Raw genomic sequence first — 13,107 nt, 5'->3', positions numbered from 1 at the left:
GGTGGGTCAGCGCCCTAGCTCCCTCTATTAGCCAGCCGCCACTGGTTTGTGGCAGCGGAGAAGTTCAAAGAAGTAATGAGTGCTCTGACCAGTGACTTAGACTTAGACAACTTTTATTGTCATTTTGGTACATAGAGTATATGCAAAACGAAATTTCAATTTGTACAGCTTTCAAGACATTTCCATTTCTTAAAGTTTAGCAGTGATCAAATGTAAACATTGTAGGAGAAAAAACATAATGCAAAAAAACACATTGATTTGGACAGTTGGATGCAGTCTGTGACATGATTTAAAGCTTTTTTCGACATAGTGAGTGATTGCCTTGTAAAAAGTTTATGAGATTTTAAGCTCGATACTATGAGGAAAATGTAGTCAGTGTAAAACCTCAGAAATGGACTGATATACTGGTCTCTTCTTTTTTATAAGAACCCCAGCTACTACAATTTGAAGAAGTTGATACTTTAAGATGTTTATTGCCCTCCCCGGTAGGGGTGGAAAATATCTTATTTAATCAGATCTAATTTCGGCTGTTGTATATTGTTTATGAACACACGCCCTACTAGCAATAAATGAAAGTGTGATTTGAGCTCTAATCATGGTCAAACAGGTAATTCTGCACATACATGGAATAAATTCACCACAACTTCTGTTCAAAATATAAGAGTTTATTAAGAAAAATCATTCAGCTCCAAGTCAAACATATTTCTGTTTAACACTCTTAATTAAAACTAGTGCAACTAAACTAAACTAAACAACTATGTACAAAGAGGAAGGGGAACATGGTTGAAAACCATATTACAGTTTAAGATGGATTTTGAGTTTGAGAACCAAAGTTTATCTGGAAGAATTTGGGATATGATCGAATTAGCTTTTCATTCATTTAGAAAAATTGGAATGTTTTCAGACCAATTCACAATGCAAATCTATGAGGTGAATAAAACATTATTTGGCCAAATAATATTTTATTGAATGATTTGCTTAATCAAGAACCAATAACCTTTCGTCAAATGATTCTTTACCCTTTTTGAAATAGCTAGCAGCGAATAGACATCAGGATTCCACTAAATGACTCTTGGTCATTCTTGGTAATGGAAATGTAATGAGCATATGAGGAACACATGAACGCTACTGTTATATCAGTGTTTAACTATTACTGAATAAAGCTTGTCCAAGCTTCAGCAACAGCTCAACACACATGCGTAGCATGCAGTCCATCCTGTTAGCTTTGTCTTTCCTCATCAGTAAACACATGATATGATTGATATGAACATCATCAAAAGACATATTGTGTGTTCTGTCCCTAATTATGCCAAACCTGCAAACCTTTTTTTCTATGTCCATTGAAAAGGCTGAGTTCCATCCAGCTGCAGCTCAGCAGTCAGTGCAGCAACCAGGGGTTCTTTGCCTCAGTGGTACACAGCATGGTTTCTTTGTCTCAGTCGTTCATCAAGGCAGTCCTTCTCTCCAGTCTGGCTCTATAAGTTCTGAAACTCAAGAGAAATGTGTTACAAAAGGTCTGTTTTGCAGCAGTTTGGTTTTAAAAGGTTCTGACTTATCTTTGAGGATTGTGGAGATCTGGGTCTTTCTGCTCCGGCAGGATCTCCAACTTGCTGGAGATGGACCCCAGCTTCATGGTCAAGGGAGAGGAGGCAAAAGAGCACAGGAGGCAAAAAGAGGAAGAATTCTGTGTGCTCTGTGGTTTTGTCTGTCCTCACACAGAGGGGGGTGTTTGTTGGTAACACCTCTGTGACTTGCCATGTGACTTGCCTGTGGAGGCCTTGGCTGAAACGGGGGGGTTGCAGAAGTCCCCCAGCTGTTATTCACCAAAGTTGTGTGTTTTCCTCTGGTCATCCTGTCAAGATTAAACATGGACACTGGTTCCCAGTGTCCAAAAACCATGATCATGGCATATGGCGCAACATAATTGAATTCATAATCATCCCAACATTTCTATTCATGTCAGAGGTCTGTAGGCAAACAAACAGAAGATGGACACTGATTTTTTAATCGATGCTCTTGTGGTCCAGAAACTAAAACTTCTGTTTTATCTTTATTCAACTGAAGAAAATGTTTTATCCTGTGAAGAGTGTTAAAGAAATAATAACTTAATTAGAGGAGAAACCAAGTGTAAATTATAGAATAAATAAAGATTCTGGCTGAGAGAAAAACAATGAGTTAAGTCTAAACATTTAAAAATGAAATAGGCAAGCAAAATTAACGTGAAAATAACTGGCATGATAACACAAACTGAGGTAAAATGCAAAACTCTCAATACTAAAAATACCTGAATATGACAAGACCCTAAAGTCGAAGCTGAAAACAAACAATGGAGTGAACGGATATAGCATAACAGAAAAAAAAAACAATTCAAATAATATGCTAAAGAATAAAATACTGGAAAACAGGAACTCAAAGGAAACCAAAACCAGAGTCTTAAGGCTCATGACACGTAGTCTTCAGGGCCTGTTGAAATAATCTAGAGAAAAGTGATTTCATTTTAAAGTTATTTATTTCAAGCAATAAATAGAAAAAAAAAAGAAGAAATTAACAGAAAATATTCATATAATCCAGTGGAAAGTGAACCATCAATTTTTACAAAACCGAGCACAATAATTGTTGGTAGATTTGTAAATTATATTTAAGATTAAGCTCCATCTTGCATTTCTCGATTCATGATTAAGTATTCCAACTTTAGGTTTATATATTTTAGGTTTAGCTTGGAAATTACTTTTGTGCCACCAGCATTCACCTTTTCAACATTATTTTATTTATTTTTTCCGACTGACTAAAATTTTCTCCAAGGTGGGATATGTCTTCTTTGTAATTGACATGATGTAAATAAATTTAATATATTGAGACATGTCTATTCTCAAACATGTCTTTATTACTTTTGTTAAAAAAAAGACCTATTATTTTCGACAATTAAAAAAAACAAATTTGAGTGTGGGCTGTGTTTTACTCACCCGGTTTTAATTTATGTCAGGTTTCTGTTTTTGTTATGTTTTTCTTTTGAGTATCCAGTTTTGCTTGTTTTCTAGTTTTAGTGGGTTAATTCATGTTTTGGGACTGTGGGAGGAAGCCAAGCATCGTTGGACAACATGCAGTAATTTATAAATCTTTAAAATCAGGTTGGATCCAGAATAGCCAGCAGGTGGGCCGTGTCCGGACCCCGGTCCGCTAATTTGTGACCTCTGGTCTATAGTTCAAATGCTACACTCTAATTTAACAAAAATAAGGTGACATCTGAGGGGTTTACTGTTTATAAAACAATGAACCATGAGACTGTTTTATCCATATTACTTATTGCTGACTGTTTTCTAAGAACCTATGCTGCCACCTATTTTATGTTATTAATGGTTTCCCTTTTGTGAGTTACTGTGATGTAATCTCATGATCTTATGGTCTGTGAAACATATACTGGAACGATGATAAGGGATCCGCTCCTGAAATGCAGATGTCAGATCCTCTTCATCATCGTCCCAGGACTACTGTATTTGTGATTTCGATCTTCTAACTTTCCTGCAAGAACTGTTTCTTTTGAGGATTGTGTTATTTGCATTATTTTCTTTTTTAATTGTTTCATTTTGTATATGTTCTTCCAATTCTGCTGATTTAGCAGACAGGCTTAATGAGTTCCTTATGAAGTTAACTTGGTTCCTCTTTATGATTTCCAATGTAACGTCCTGCCATCATTACAAATTTCATACAGGGAGGAGTGTTGTGGAAAATTTCATTTTATGTAGGACTCCAGGCCCGTCCATCTTTTATATTTTCTAAGACTCCATTTTTGTTTTTTTTTAAGCATGTCTGAATTGCATGTTTCACTTAAAAATGTTTAACATTTCATAAAATGTCTTTTTAACAAAATTCCCATCTCCGCTATGCCTTCCAAATGCAAAATTCTGGAAAGTTGACAAAAGAGAGAGACACATTTGCTCCTGCAGGGGAGGGACATTTCACTTAAGGACAAATCCTGAACATTGATTGGTCTGTTGCGGATGAGCCCCCCAGATTGATTAACTGGTAACATTATGCCAATTAACTATTTAGACAGACACCAAAAACACGCAAAGATAAAAAATATTTAAAGTTTTAAAGTTAAATTAGTTGTTGTGTTTTACTTTTAAATTTGTGTTTTATTTCTTTTGGACATCTAAAACATGTTTCCCTGAGAAATGCACATATGTCACACCCATCCCTCCATCCTTCCATCCACCTCTAAGGGAGAGCCCAGGCACACTATGGAGAAAACTAATTTCATCCGCTTGTATCCAGGATCTCGTTCTTTTGGTCATGACCCAAAGCTCATGACAATAGATGAGGGTAGGAAGATCGACCAGTAAATCAGGAGCTTTGCTACATATGTCACACAAATTTTGTAATTCAGTGCTGTAAATGGCCTTTACATTGAAAACAGTGCATCTAGTTCAAGTACGATGGAGAATTAAGGCCAGGCTAGAAGTAGTTTTTTTTTTAAGTAGAGAATAAAGTAATAACATTACAAGAATTAAGTCATAAAATTACAAGAATAAAGTCGCAACAATATTGGTCATTATGAGAATTAAGTAACATTAGGAGAATAAAGTTTTAATATTACAAGAATGAAGTGTATTATATGACAACTCTTACAAGAAACACTGTCTTCCCTTAAATGTGGAATATCGAGCATAATGTGAAGTTATACTACACCGGCATCAAATTGGGCAGTATGTCAAAGTTGACTCAGGTTGCTGTCTGGTCGGCCGTTACATGCTGGTCTGAGCTCGAAGCTTTCTTTCTGAAACAGGTTGTGGTATGATAACTTCATTCACGCTATTTTCAACTTTATTCTCATAGTTTATTTTCATAATGTTATGACTTTATAATAATATATTATAATAACTTGACTTTATTCTCAAAATAAAATAATTTTTTGAACCTAACACTCCGTCGCACTTCCAGTGTCAATTTAAAGAATCTTCAAAGTTTGCTTTCTCCTTATTGCTCGGAGAGTGCCAATATTCATATTTTCTTCAATTTTCATTTGTTTTACATTACTTGAAAACTTAGACTCCATTCCTTTAGGATCTGTCAATAACTGCAAATTGCCCCAGATAGACTTGGATGTAGTTTTGCAATGGCCTCTCACATATGAATCATTATTTAAAAATAAAAAATGAAAAAATAAAAAGGGAAAGACTACTTTTTTGAAACATTGCAGATTTCCTCTCAACATTAATTCAAACTGATGGTCTGACTTCTGAATACACAATTTCTTTAGTCTTCATTTCCATCTTCTTTGTTCCTCTTGGTTTCATCCTTCCAGAAAAATGTAATGCAGAGTAGACCAGATCCTGCTCATCATCACGCTGTTAAGAGAAATGCATTCAATGTAAAGTTAAAGAAAGAGTATCAAACTTACTCAAATACATTTTTTGGGATTTTTTTTTATCACTACCCACAATTTCATCTCTTTGGTGGTTCACGTTGTTGCGTTTTGCTACAGAGGGTCTTTCTGTGGAACAAAGAGCAACATGCATTATTGATAACATTTTATTTCAATGATCTCTCACATGTCAGATGGCTAATATTTAAAGCATTACATAAACTCAGGTTGTTACTTTCTTCTGTAGATCTTGAGTTTTAAGTAGAATACAAAGTTAATATTGATTGGTTAATAATACTTACCTTTAACTATTTGACATGGCAAGGCTTGAGTTCGATAAAAGATCAAAATTATATGTACGATCACAGAAACAGCTAAAAAGATTATTGTGATCAGCACAATCGTATTTTTGTAACATAATGTTTGACCTAGAAAAGAGAAAAAAGAAACATGAGCATCTCTAAGCCTTTGAAATAGTCATTTATTATTGTGCATATTTCTCAATGTGTTTATATTACCTCCTTCCTTTCTGATTACATTTCCTAACAAGATTTCTCCACATGTAGCCACAGCACAGTAGTAAGTCCCAGGATCAGAGGAGCTGATGTTCTTGGGGAAGTTATAGGTACATTTTTTTGGGGTGTTTGGACTTTTCTCACAGTTATCAGCTCTTTTACTATCAGTGTAGATGATATTTGGATAGGATTTGTTGGATCCAGCTTTGAACCAGAACATGCTGAGATNGATAGGATTTGTTGGATCCAGCTTTGAACCAGAACATGCTGAGATCTTCTGAACATGAATTGTTCTTTGACTCAGAGAGAACTGAACACTGCAGAGTCTCTGAGTCTTCTGGACGCGACGACTCTGAGGCTGTTGACTGCTGAACAACAGTGTAGCTGGATGTCTTCTTTGAGTTTCCTGAAATAATTATTATAAGGTTACATTTCAAAACTACGTTGTTCAATATATAAAATGTAATAGACAGATTCACAAGGAAAAGAAATACAGTGTGCTTAGCCTTTTCCCAAGAGAGCAGGTAGCTGCCACAGTAGGGGCAGAAGAGCATCCTTGGGTTCAGGATCAAGAGAGAGGTTTGTTTTAAACCAGAGATCTTATGGTCTCTCTACATAACATAAGGATTCTGATCTATAAACCACTTGCCTCTTTACAAAGTGTACGGTTTTTTTTTTTTTTTTTTTTTTAACATCTATGAAACTGAAGCAGTGAAAATAACACTTTTTCCAAGGAATTTAATATTTGCATGTATTAACGCTTGCATGAATAATATTTTTTGCATTTCTCATAGTAAGAGCATGTCAACAGGAATAAGACATTAAAAACAATGAATAAATCAGAGGCACTTATAATATTTTGCTATAGACCAGTGTAAACTAGTAAAACACTTTTAATCTGTTTAATAGCTGATTCAGATGAAATTTTACATCCTTTAAAAACTTGTTAAATCCAATTTAAACTGTGCAATATAGGTGTAATATAAGATTGTAGTTTGAAATTTCAGGAGGAATGTTGTTTCTTTAGAGATAAAAGATTTCAAAGGATTGTAATACTGAGGTCTCACATTACCTTTTACCATCAAATATGTCCCCATCCAAGTAAACTCTACATAGTCTAAAAGAGCACAGTGATATATTCCCTCGTCTTGTCCAACTGTCCTCAGAATTGTGAGGTTGCTTATTTTGTCATCATTTGTAACTTTGAATCTTGAAGAAGGAAATTCTGGGCTATAATTGGGATCCATGGTTTTTCTCTGCTTTACAATCATTTTCAGATTATCTCCAGAAGTTTGCTTGTACCACTGAATCCATGCTCTGGACTCCATATTTGCACAGGTAAAAGTTACAGGCTCACCAAGCTGAACAGTGACCACAGGAACTAAGGCATCTGGGTTAGAGATAAAATCAATGATCCAAATTAAATGTTAATGTTAAACTTGAAATAATTTCACACTTTAAAACAAAATGTACTTACATCCTTGATGAAGAATAAGGACTGTGATCCATAACAGACACATGATGGCACTGACCTCATAAAGACATTTGATGCTTTACTAACAGGAGTAGGTGTGGCGATCCAGCTCTAAAGTGCATCTAACTGGTTTCTCTCTTTTCAGAAAAAAAAATGCCTCCTCCCACCTTAAGACCCTGTTTTGTTAGAAATCTTTCTTCTTATTTTACAATTTATCTTTCAATTATCAATTATTTCAAGGACAAAATTCATGTTTTCATTTGACCTGACCTATTTCTTTGATCAAGAAACAATACTTAGCACAGATATCTTTTCTGATAGCGCCACTAACAGGTTCTTCAGTAATATTAAAAAAAAAAAACAAGGGACTAATTTGAACTCTACCACAAATGTTCAGGATTCCATACCATAAGCAGCTGCTAATGTTTGACGAATGTGTGAAGTATGTACTGGGTGGAACACAGTTAATTTTATTTCCAAAAATAACACATAAAGATTACCAGAGCTCAATTATATAGGCAGATAGGTAAGGACTCCACCTTTATTTATATAGCCATTTTTATCCAAAAGTAGCTAAGAGTGGTTGTACAATAAATGCATACAAATAAATAGAAGTTCTTAACAAGTTATAAGAGATACATAAAAGTGAATTAAAAATAAGCAGTTTAAATTACATTAGTTCATAAAACAAAAATGTTTTAACCTTGTATGAAAAGAGCTTTGGGTGGCGACAATTCTACAGTATACAGGAAGCTTTATTTGGATTGTTGCTGCAACAAATCTGAAGGCTGCTTCAGTGTCTTTTATGAGTCTTGAAATGGTGAGTACTGTGAGTTTGGCTCTGACTAGTGAGTGCCTTGAAAAGACCATAGAACTGGACAGATGTGCTGGTCTGTTCTTTTTATAAGAACTAGCTACTATAGTTTTAAGAAGTTGGACCTGTCTGATTCTCAGGGTCGGACCTATCAAAGGTTTGCGTGTATAAAAACGTGAGCTATTTCACTGCGCANAAAAAAAAACAATTCAAATAATATGCTAAAGAATAAAATACTGGAAAACAGGAACTCAAAGGAAACCAAAACCAGAGTCTTAAGGCTCATGACACGTAGTCTTCAGGGCCTGTTGAAATAATCTAGAGAAAAGTGATTTCATTTTAAAGTTATTTATTTCAAGCAATAAATAGAAAAAAAAAAGAAGAAATTAACAGAAAATATTCATATAATCCAGTGGAAAGTGAACCATCAATTTTTACAAAACCGAGCACAATAGTTGTTGGTAGATTTGTAAATTATATTTAAGATTAAGCTCCATCTTGCATTTCTCGATTCATGATTAAATATTCCAAGTTTAAGTTTATATATTTTAGGTTTAGCCTGGAAATTACTTTTGTGCCACCAGCATTCACCTTTTCAACATTATTTTATTTATTTTTTCTGACTGACTAAAATTTTCTCCAAGGTGGGATATGTCTTCTTTGTAATTGACATGATGTAAATAAATTTAATATATTGAGACATGTCTATTCTCCAACATGTCTTTATTACTTTTGTTAAAAAAAGACCTATTATTTTCGATAATAAAAAAAAACAAATTTGAGTCTGGGCTGTGTTTTACTCACCCGGTTTTCATTTATGTCAGGTTTCTGTTTTTGTTATGTTTTTCTTTTGAGTATCCAGTTTTGCTTTGCTCCTTTTTTTCTAGTTTTAGTGGCTTAATTCTTAGTTTATTGAGTTCTTTGATTCTTTTCACAGTCTTTGTTCTGTTATATTTTCCTTTTAGTGTTTAGTCTTGCTTTACTTATTGTTTTAGAGTCCTAGTAATTTAATTATTATTTTGTTGTTATTTCCAGTCTTCCAGGTTTCTATTTTTTGCTCTCTGCTGCCCTCTTATGTTTATCCTTCTTCCCTAGCTCTTTCCCACTCTAATTTCTGTGCACACCTGCACCCAGTTTCCTCATTAGCCCCCTCTTTGTCTCAGTCTCCTTTAAAAGCCCTCTCTCTTCAGTTCCCCTTTGCTGGGTCCTCGTCATAAATCGTCTAACCTCGTCTACTACCTCCAACTCCGTCTCTCTGAGCCTACCTCTTCTAGATTGGATCCCCCCCTGAAGTCTCCATGGTTACTGGTTTGTTTAGACTTTGTTTTCATGTTTTGCTTTTGGGATTTTTGGATATTTGGACTCCTGGTTTTCAGTTTGTTTAGGACTTAGTTTTTGTGTTTGGATTTTCCTGCCTCTGTTTTCTGTTCTCCTTTAATAAACCCACAAGATAATCATCTCTGCCTCCCTGCCTCTGCATTTTGGGTCATCAATCCACAAACAAATCATTTATATATTCAGAAATTAGAAGGTGTTAGCTTGCAAACAATGTAACACATGTGATGTGGGCTTACAGTTCCTAAGTTATTTGCTTTTCGATTTGGGTATGTAAATAGATGAGAATTTACAAAATGTTAAGAGGTGTGAAAAAATTCCAACCATCTTGCATTTGCTGCTCGACAGCTTTTTAAAGAATAGGGAATCATTTGCATCATTTAAATTTTCAAGGACATCTTTATATAATTGTTGTCTGTAAGAGTTTAAAGTTGTTAACTTGCTTTGAAACTTGTCCAAGATGCAACAGCTACAATATAAAAAGTAGGTCCAAAGAAGGAACCCTGGGGGACTCCATAATTTAGGGCTGCTATCACAGAGGAGCAGTGATCAAGTTAAATAGAAAACCGTCTGTCTCTCTAATATGACAAGAACTGTTCTAAAACTGCACCCTTTAGACCAACACAGTGCTGTAGTCGATATTAAAGGATATAATGCTCTACAGCAGGGGTAACCAATTAAAAATCAGCGGGGCCCGAATAAGGAAAACCAACAACTGATAAAGGTCCAGAGACATTTTTAATTATAATCTCTTACTTTAAACAGAATTTAACACTTGTTAAAGATAGGCTCTGTGTCTACACCTTGAAGCTTTCTCTCTCCAGTTCTTTTTTCCTGAAAAGAGCTCACTCAAGACAAACGCTTTAAATACCATTTCATAACCTATATATGTATTAAATAACCAAGAGACATGACAACAGATTTTAATAGAAATTGTAATCTTACTCGAATCAGAGAAGTTGCTTAGAGTTACAGAAGGTAGCGCTTACCAGCTGGGCTCACTTCACAGGAAGTGGCCCTGACAAACAGGTAGAGAAGCATTTTATACTTCAGTATGCAGCATCGTGACATCACACGTTAGCAGATGAGAAGACATCCATGGCTAACTAACATAACTGTGTATCCGGACAGAGGAACTGTCTTAATTAGATAAACTATGAGGGAAAACATCAGTTCTGACACGCAACAGGCAGCTAATATTAAGGTGAAATATAATCAATGATAATTATCCTGACACACTACAATAAAATGGTGTTTTTATGCATCCATATCATACATACATCCATCCATTTTCAGACATACTTATTCCCAAGTGGGGTCGCGAGAGGTGCTGGTGCCTATCTCCACTAATTTGTGACCTCTGGTCTATAGTTCAAATGCTACACTCTAATTTAACAAAAAATAAGGTCACATCTGAGGGGTTTACTGTTTATAAAACAATGAACCATGAGACTGTTCTATCCATGTGACTTATTGCCGACTGTTTTCTAAGAACCTATGCTGCCACCTATTTTATGTTATTAATGGTTTCCCTTTTGGGGGTTACTGTGATGTAATCTCATGATCTTATGGTCTGTGAAACATAAACTGGAACGATGATAAGGGATCCGCTCCTAAAATGCAGAAGTCAGATCCTCTTCATCATCGTCCCAAGACTTTTTGTGGTTTCGATCTTCTAACTTTCCTGCAAGAACTGTTTCTTTTGAGGATTGTGTTATTTGCATTATTATCTTTTTTCACAGGCTCATTTATTATATGTTCTTCCAATTCTGCTGATTTAGCAGATAAGGTTCATGAGTTCCTTATGAAGTTAACTTGGTTCCTGTTTATGATTTCCAATGTTACGTCCTGCCTCCTTTACATACCGTAATTTCGTACAGGGAGGAGTTTTGTGGGAAATTTATTTTAATGCATGACTCCAGCCCATCTATCTTTTGTATTTTCTAAGACTCCATTTTCGTTTTTTTAAGCATGTCTGAATTGCATGTTTCACTTAAAAATGTTTAACATTTCATAAAATGTCTTTTTAACAAAATTCCCATCTCCGCTATGCCTTCCAAATGCAAAATTCTGGAAAGTTGACAAAAGAGAGAGACACATTTGCTCCTGCAGGGGAGGGACATTTCACTTAAGGACAAATCCTGAACATTGATTGGTCTGTTGCGGATGAGCCCCCCAGATTGATTAACTGGTAACATTATGCCAATTAACTATTTAGACAGACACCAAAAACACGCAAAGATAAAAAATATTTAAAGTTTTAAAGTTAAATTAGTTGTTGTGTTTTACTTTTAAATTTGTGTTTTATTTCTTTTGGACATCTAAAACATGTTTCCCTGAGAAATGCACATATGTCACACCCATCCCTCCATCCTTCCATCCACCTCTAAGGGAGAGCCCAGGCACACTATGGAGAAAACTAATTTCATCCGCTTGTATCCAGGATCTCGTTCTTTTGGTCATGACCCAAAGCTCATGACAATAGATGAGGGTAGGAAGATCGACCAGTAAATCAGGAGCTTTGCTACATATGTCACACAAATTTTGTAATTCAGTGCTGTAAATGGCCTTTACATTGAAAACAGTGCATCTAGTTCAAGTACGATGGAGAATTAAGGCCAGGCTAGAAGTAGTTTTTTTTTTAAGTAGAGAATAAAGTAATAACATTACAAGAATTAAGTCATAAAATTACAAGAATAAAGTCGCAACAATATTGGTCATTATGAGAATTAAGTAACATTAGGAGAATAAAGTTTTAATATTACAAGAATGAAGTGTATTATATGACAACTCTTACAAGAAACACTGTCTTCCCTTAAATGTGGAATATCGAGCATAATGTGAAGTTATACTACACCGGCATCAAATTGGGCAGTATGTCAAAGTTGACTCAGGTTGCTGTCTGGTCGGCCGTTACATGCTGGTCTGAGCTCGAAGCTTTCTTTCTGAAACAGGTTGTGGTATGATAACTTCATTCACGCTATTTTCAACTTTATTCTCATAGTTTATTTTCATAATGTTATGACTTTATAATAATATATTATAATAACTTGACTTTATTCTCAAAATAAAATAATTTTTTGAACCTAACACTCCGTCGCACTTCCAGTGTCAATTTAAAGAATCTTCAAAGTTTGCTTTCTCCTTATTGCTCGGAGAGTGCCAATATTCATATTTTCTTCAATTTTCATTTGTTTTACATTACTTGAAAACTTAGACTCCATTCCTTTAGGATCTGTCAATAACTGCAAATTGCCCCAGATAGACTTGGATGTAGTTTTGCAATGGCCTCTCACATATGAATCATTATTTAAAAATAAAAAATGAAAAAATAAAAAGGGAAAGACTACTTTTTTGAAACATTGCAGATTTCCTCTCAACATTAATTCAAACTGATGGTCTGACTTCTGAATACACAATTTCTTTAGTCTTCATTTCCATCTTCTTTGTTCCTCTTGGTTTCATCCTTCCAGAAAAATGTAATGCAGAGTAGACCAGATCCTGCTCATCATCACGCTGTTAAGAGAAATGCATTCAATGTAAAGTTAAAGAAAGAGTATCAAACTTACTCAAATACATTTTTTGGGATTTTTTTTTATCACTA

General features: G+C 34.9%; 1 protein-coding gene across 1 annotated transcript; it reads right to left on the bottom strand.

The window, feature by feature from the left end:
* Window positions 1-1,552: 1,552 nt before the first annotated feature.
* LOC107100472 lies at window positions 1,553-7,400 on the bottom strand. The gene is made up of 7 exons (XM_015398980.1): window positions 7,358-7,400; window positions 6,953-7,270; window positions 6,145-6,286; window positions 5,884-6,101; window positions 5,668-5,793; window positions 5,442-5,494; window positions 1,553-1,627 (listed from the first exon to the last, which is right to left on the bottom strand). Exons 1-7 carry the CDS (start codon window positions 7,398-7,400, stop codon window positions 1,553-1,555), a joined length of 975 nt encoding a protein of 324 aa, XP_015254466.1.
* Between the last annotated feature and the right edge of the window lie 5,707 nt (window positions 7,401-13,107).

This window comes from Cyprinodon variegatus, unplaced genomic scaffold, assembly GCF_000732505.1.
Source record: "Cyprinodon variegatus isolate N-32 unplaced genomic scaffold, C_variegatus-1.0 Scaffold977, whole genome shotgun sequence".
Classification (NCBI taxonomy): domain Eukaryota; kingdom Metazoa; phylum Chordata; class Actinopteri; order Cyprinodontiformes; family Cyprinodontidae; genus Cyprinodon; species Cyprinodon variegatus.
The sequence above is the reverse complement of the archived record's forward strand: the minus strand, read 5'-3'. Positions and strand labels throughout refer to the sequence as shown.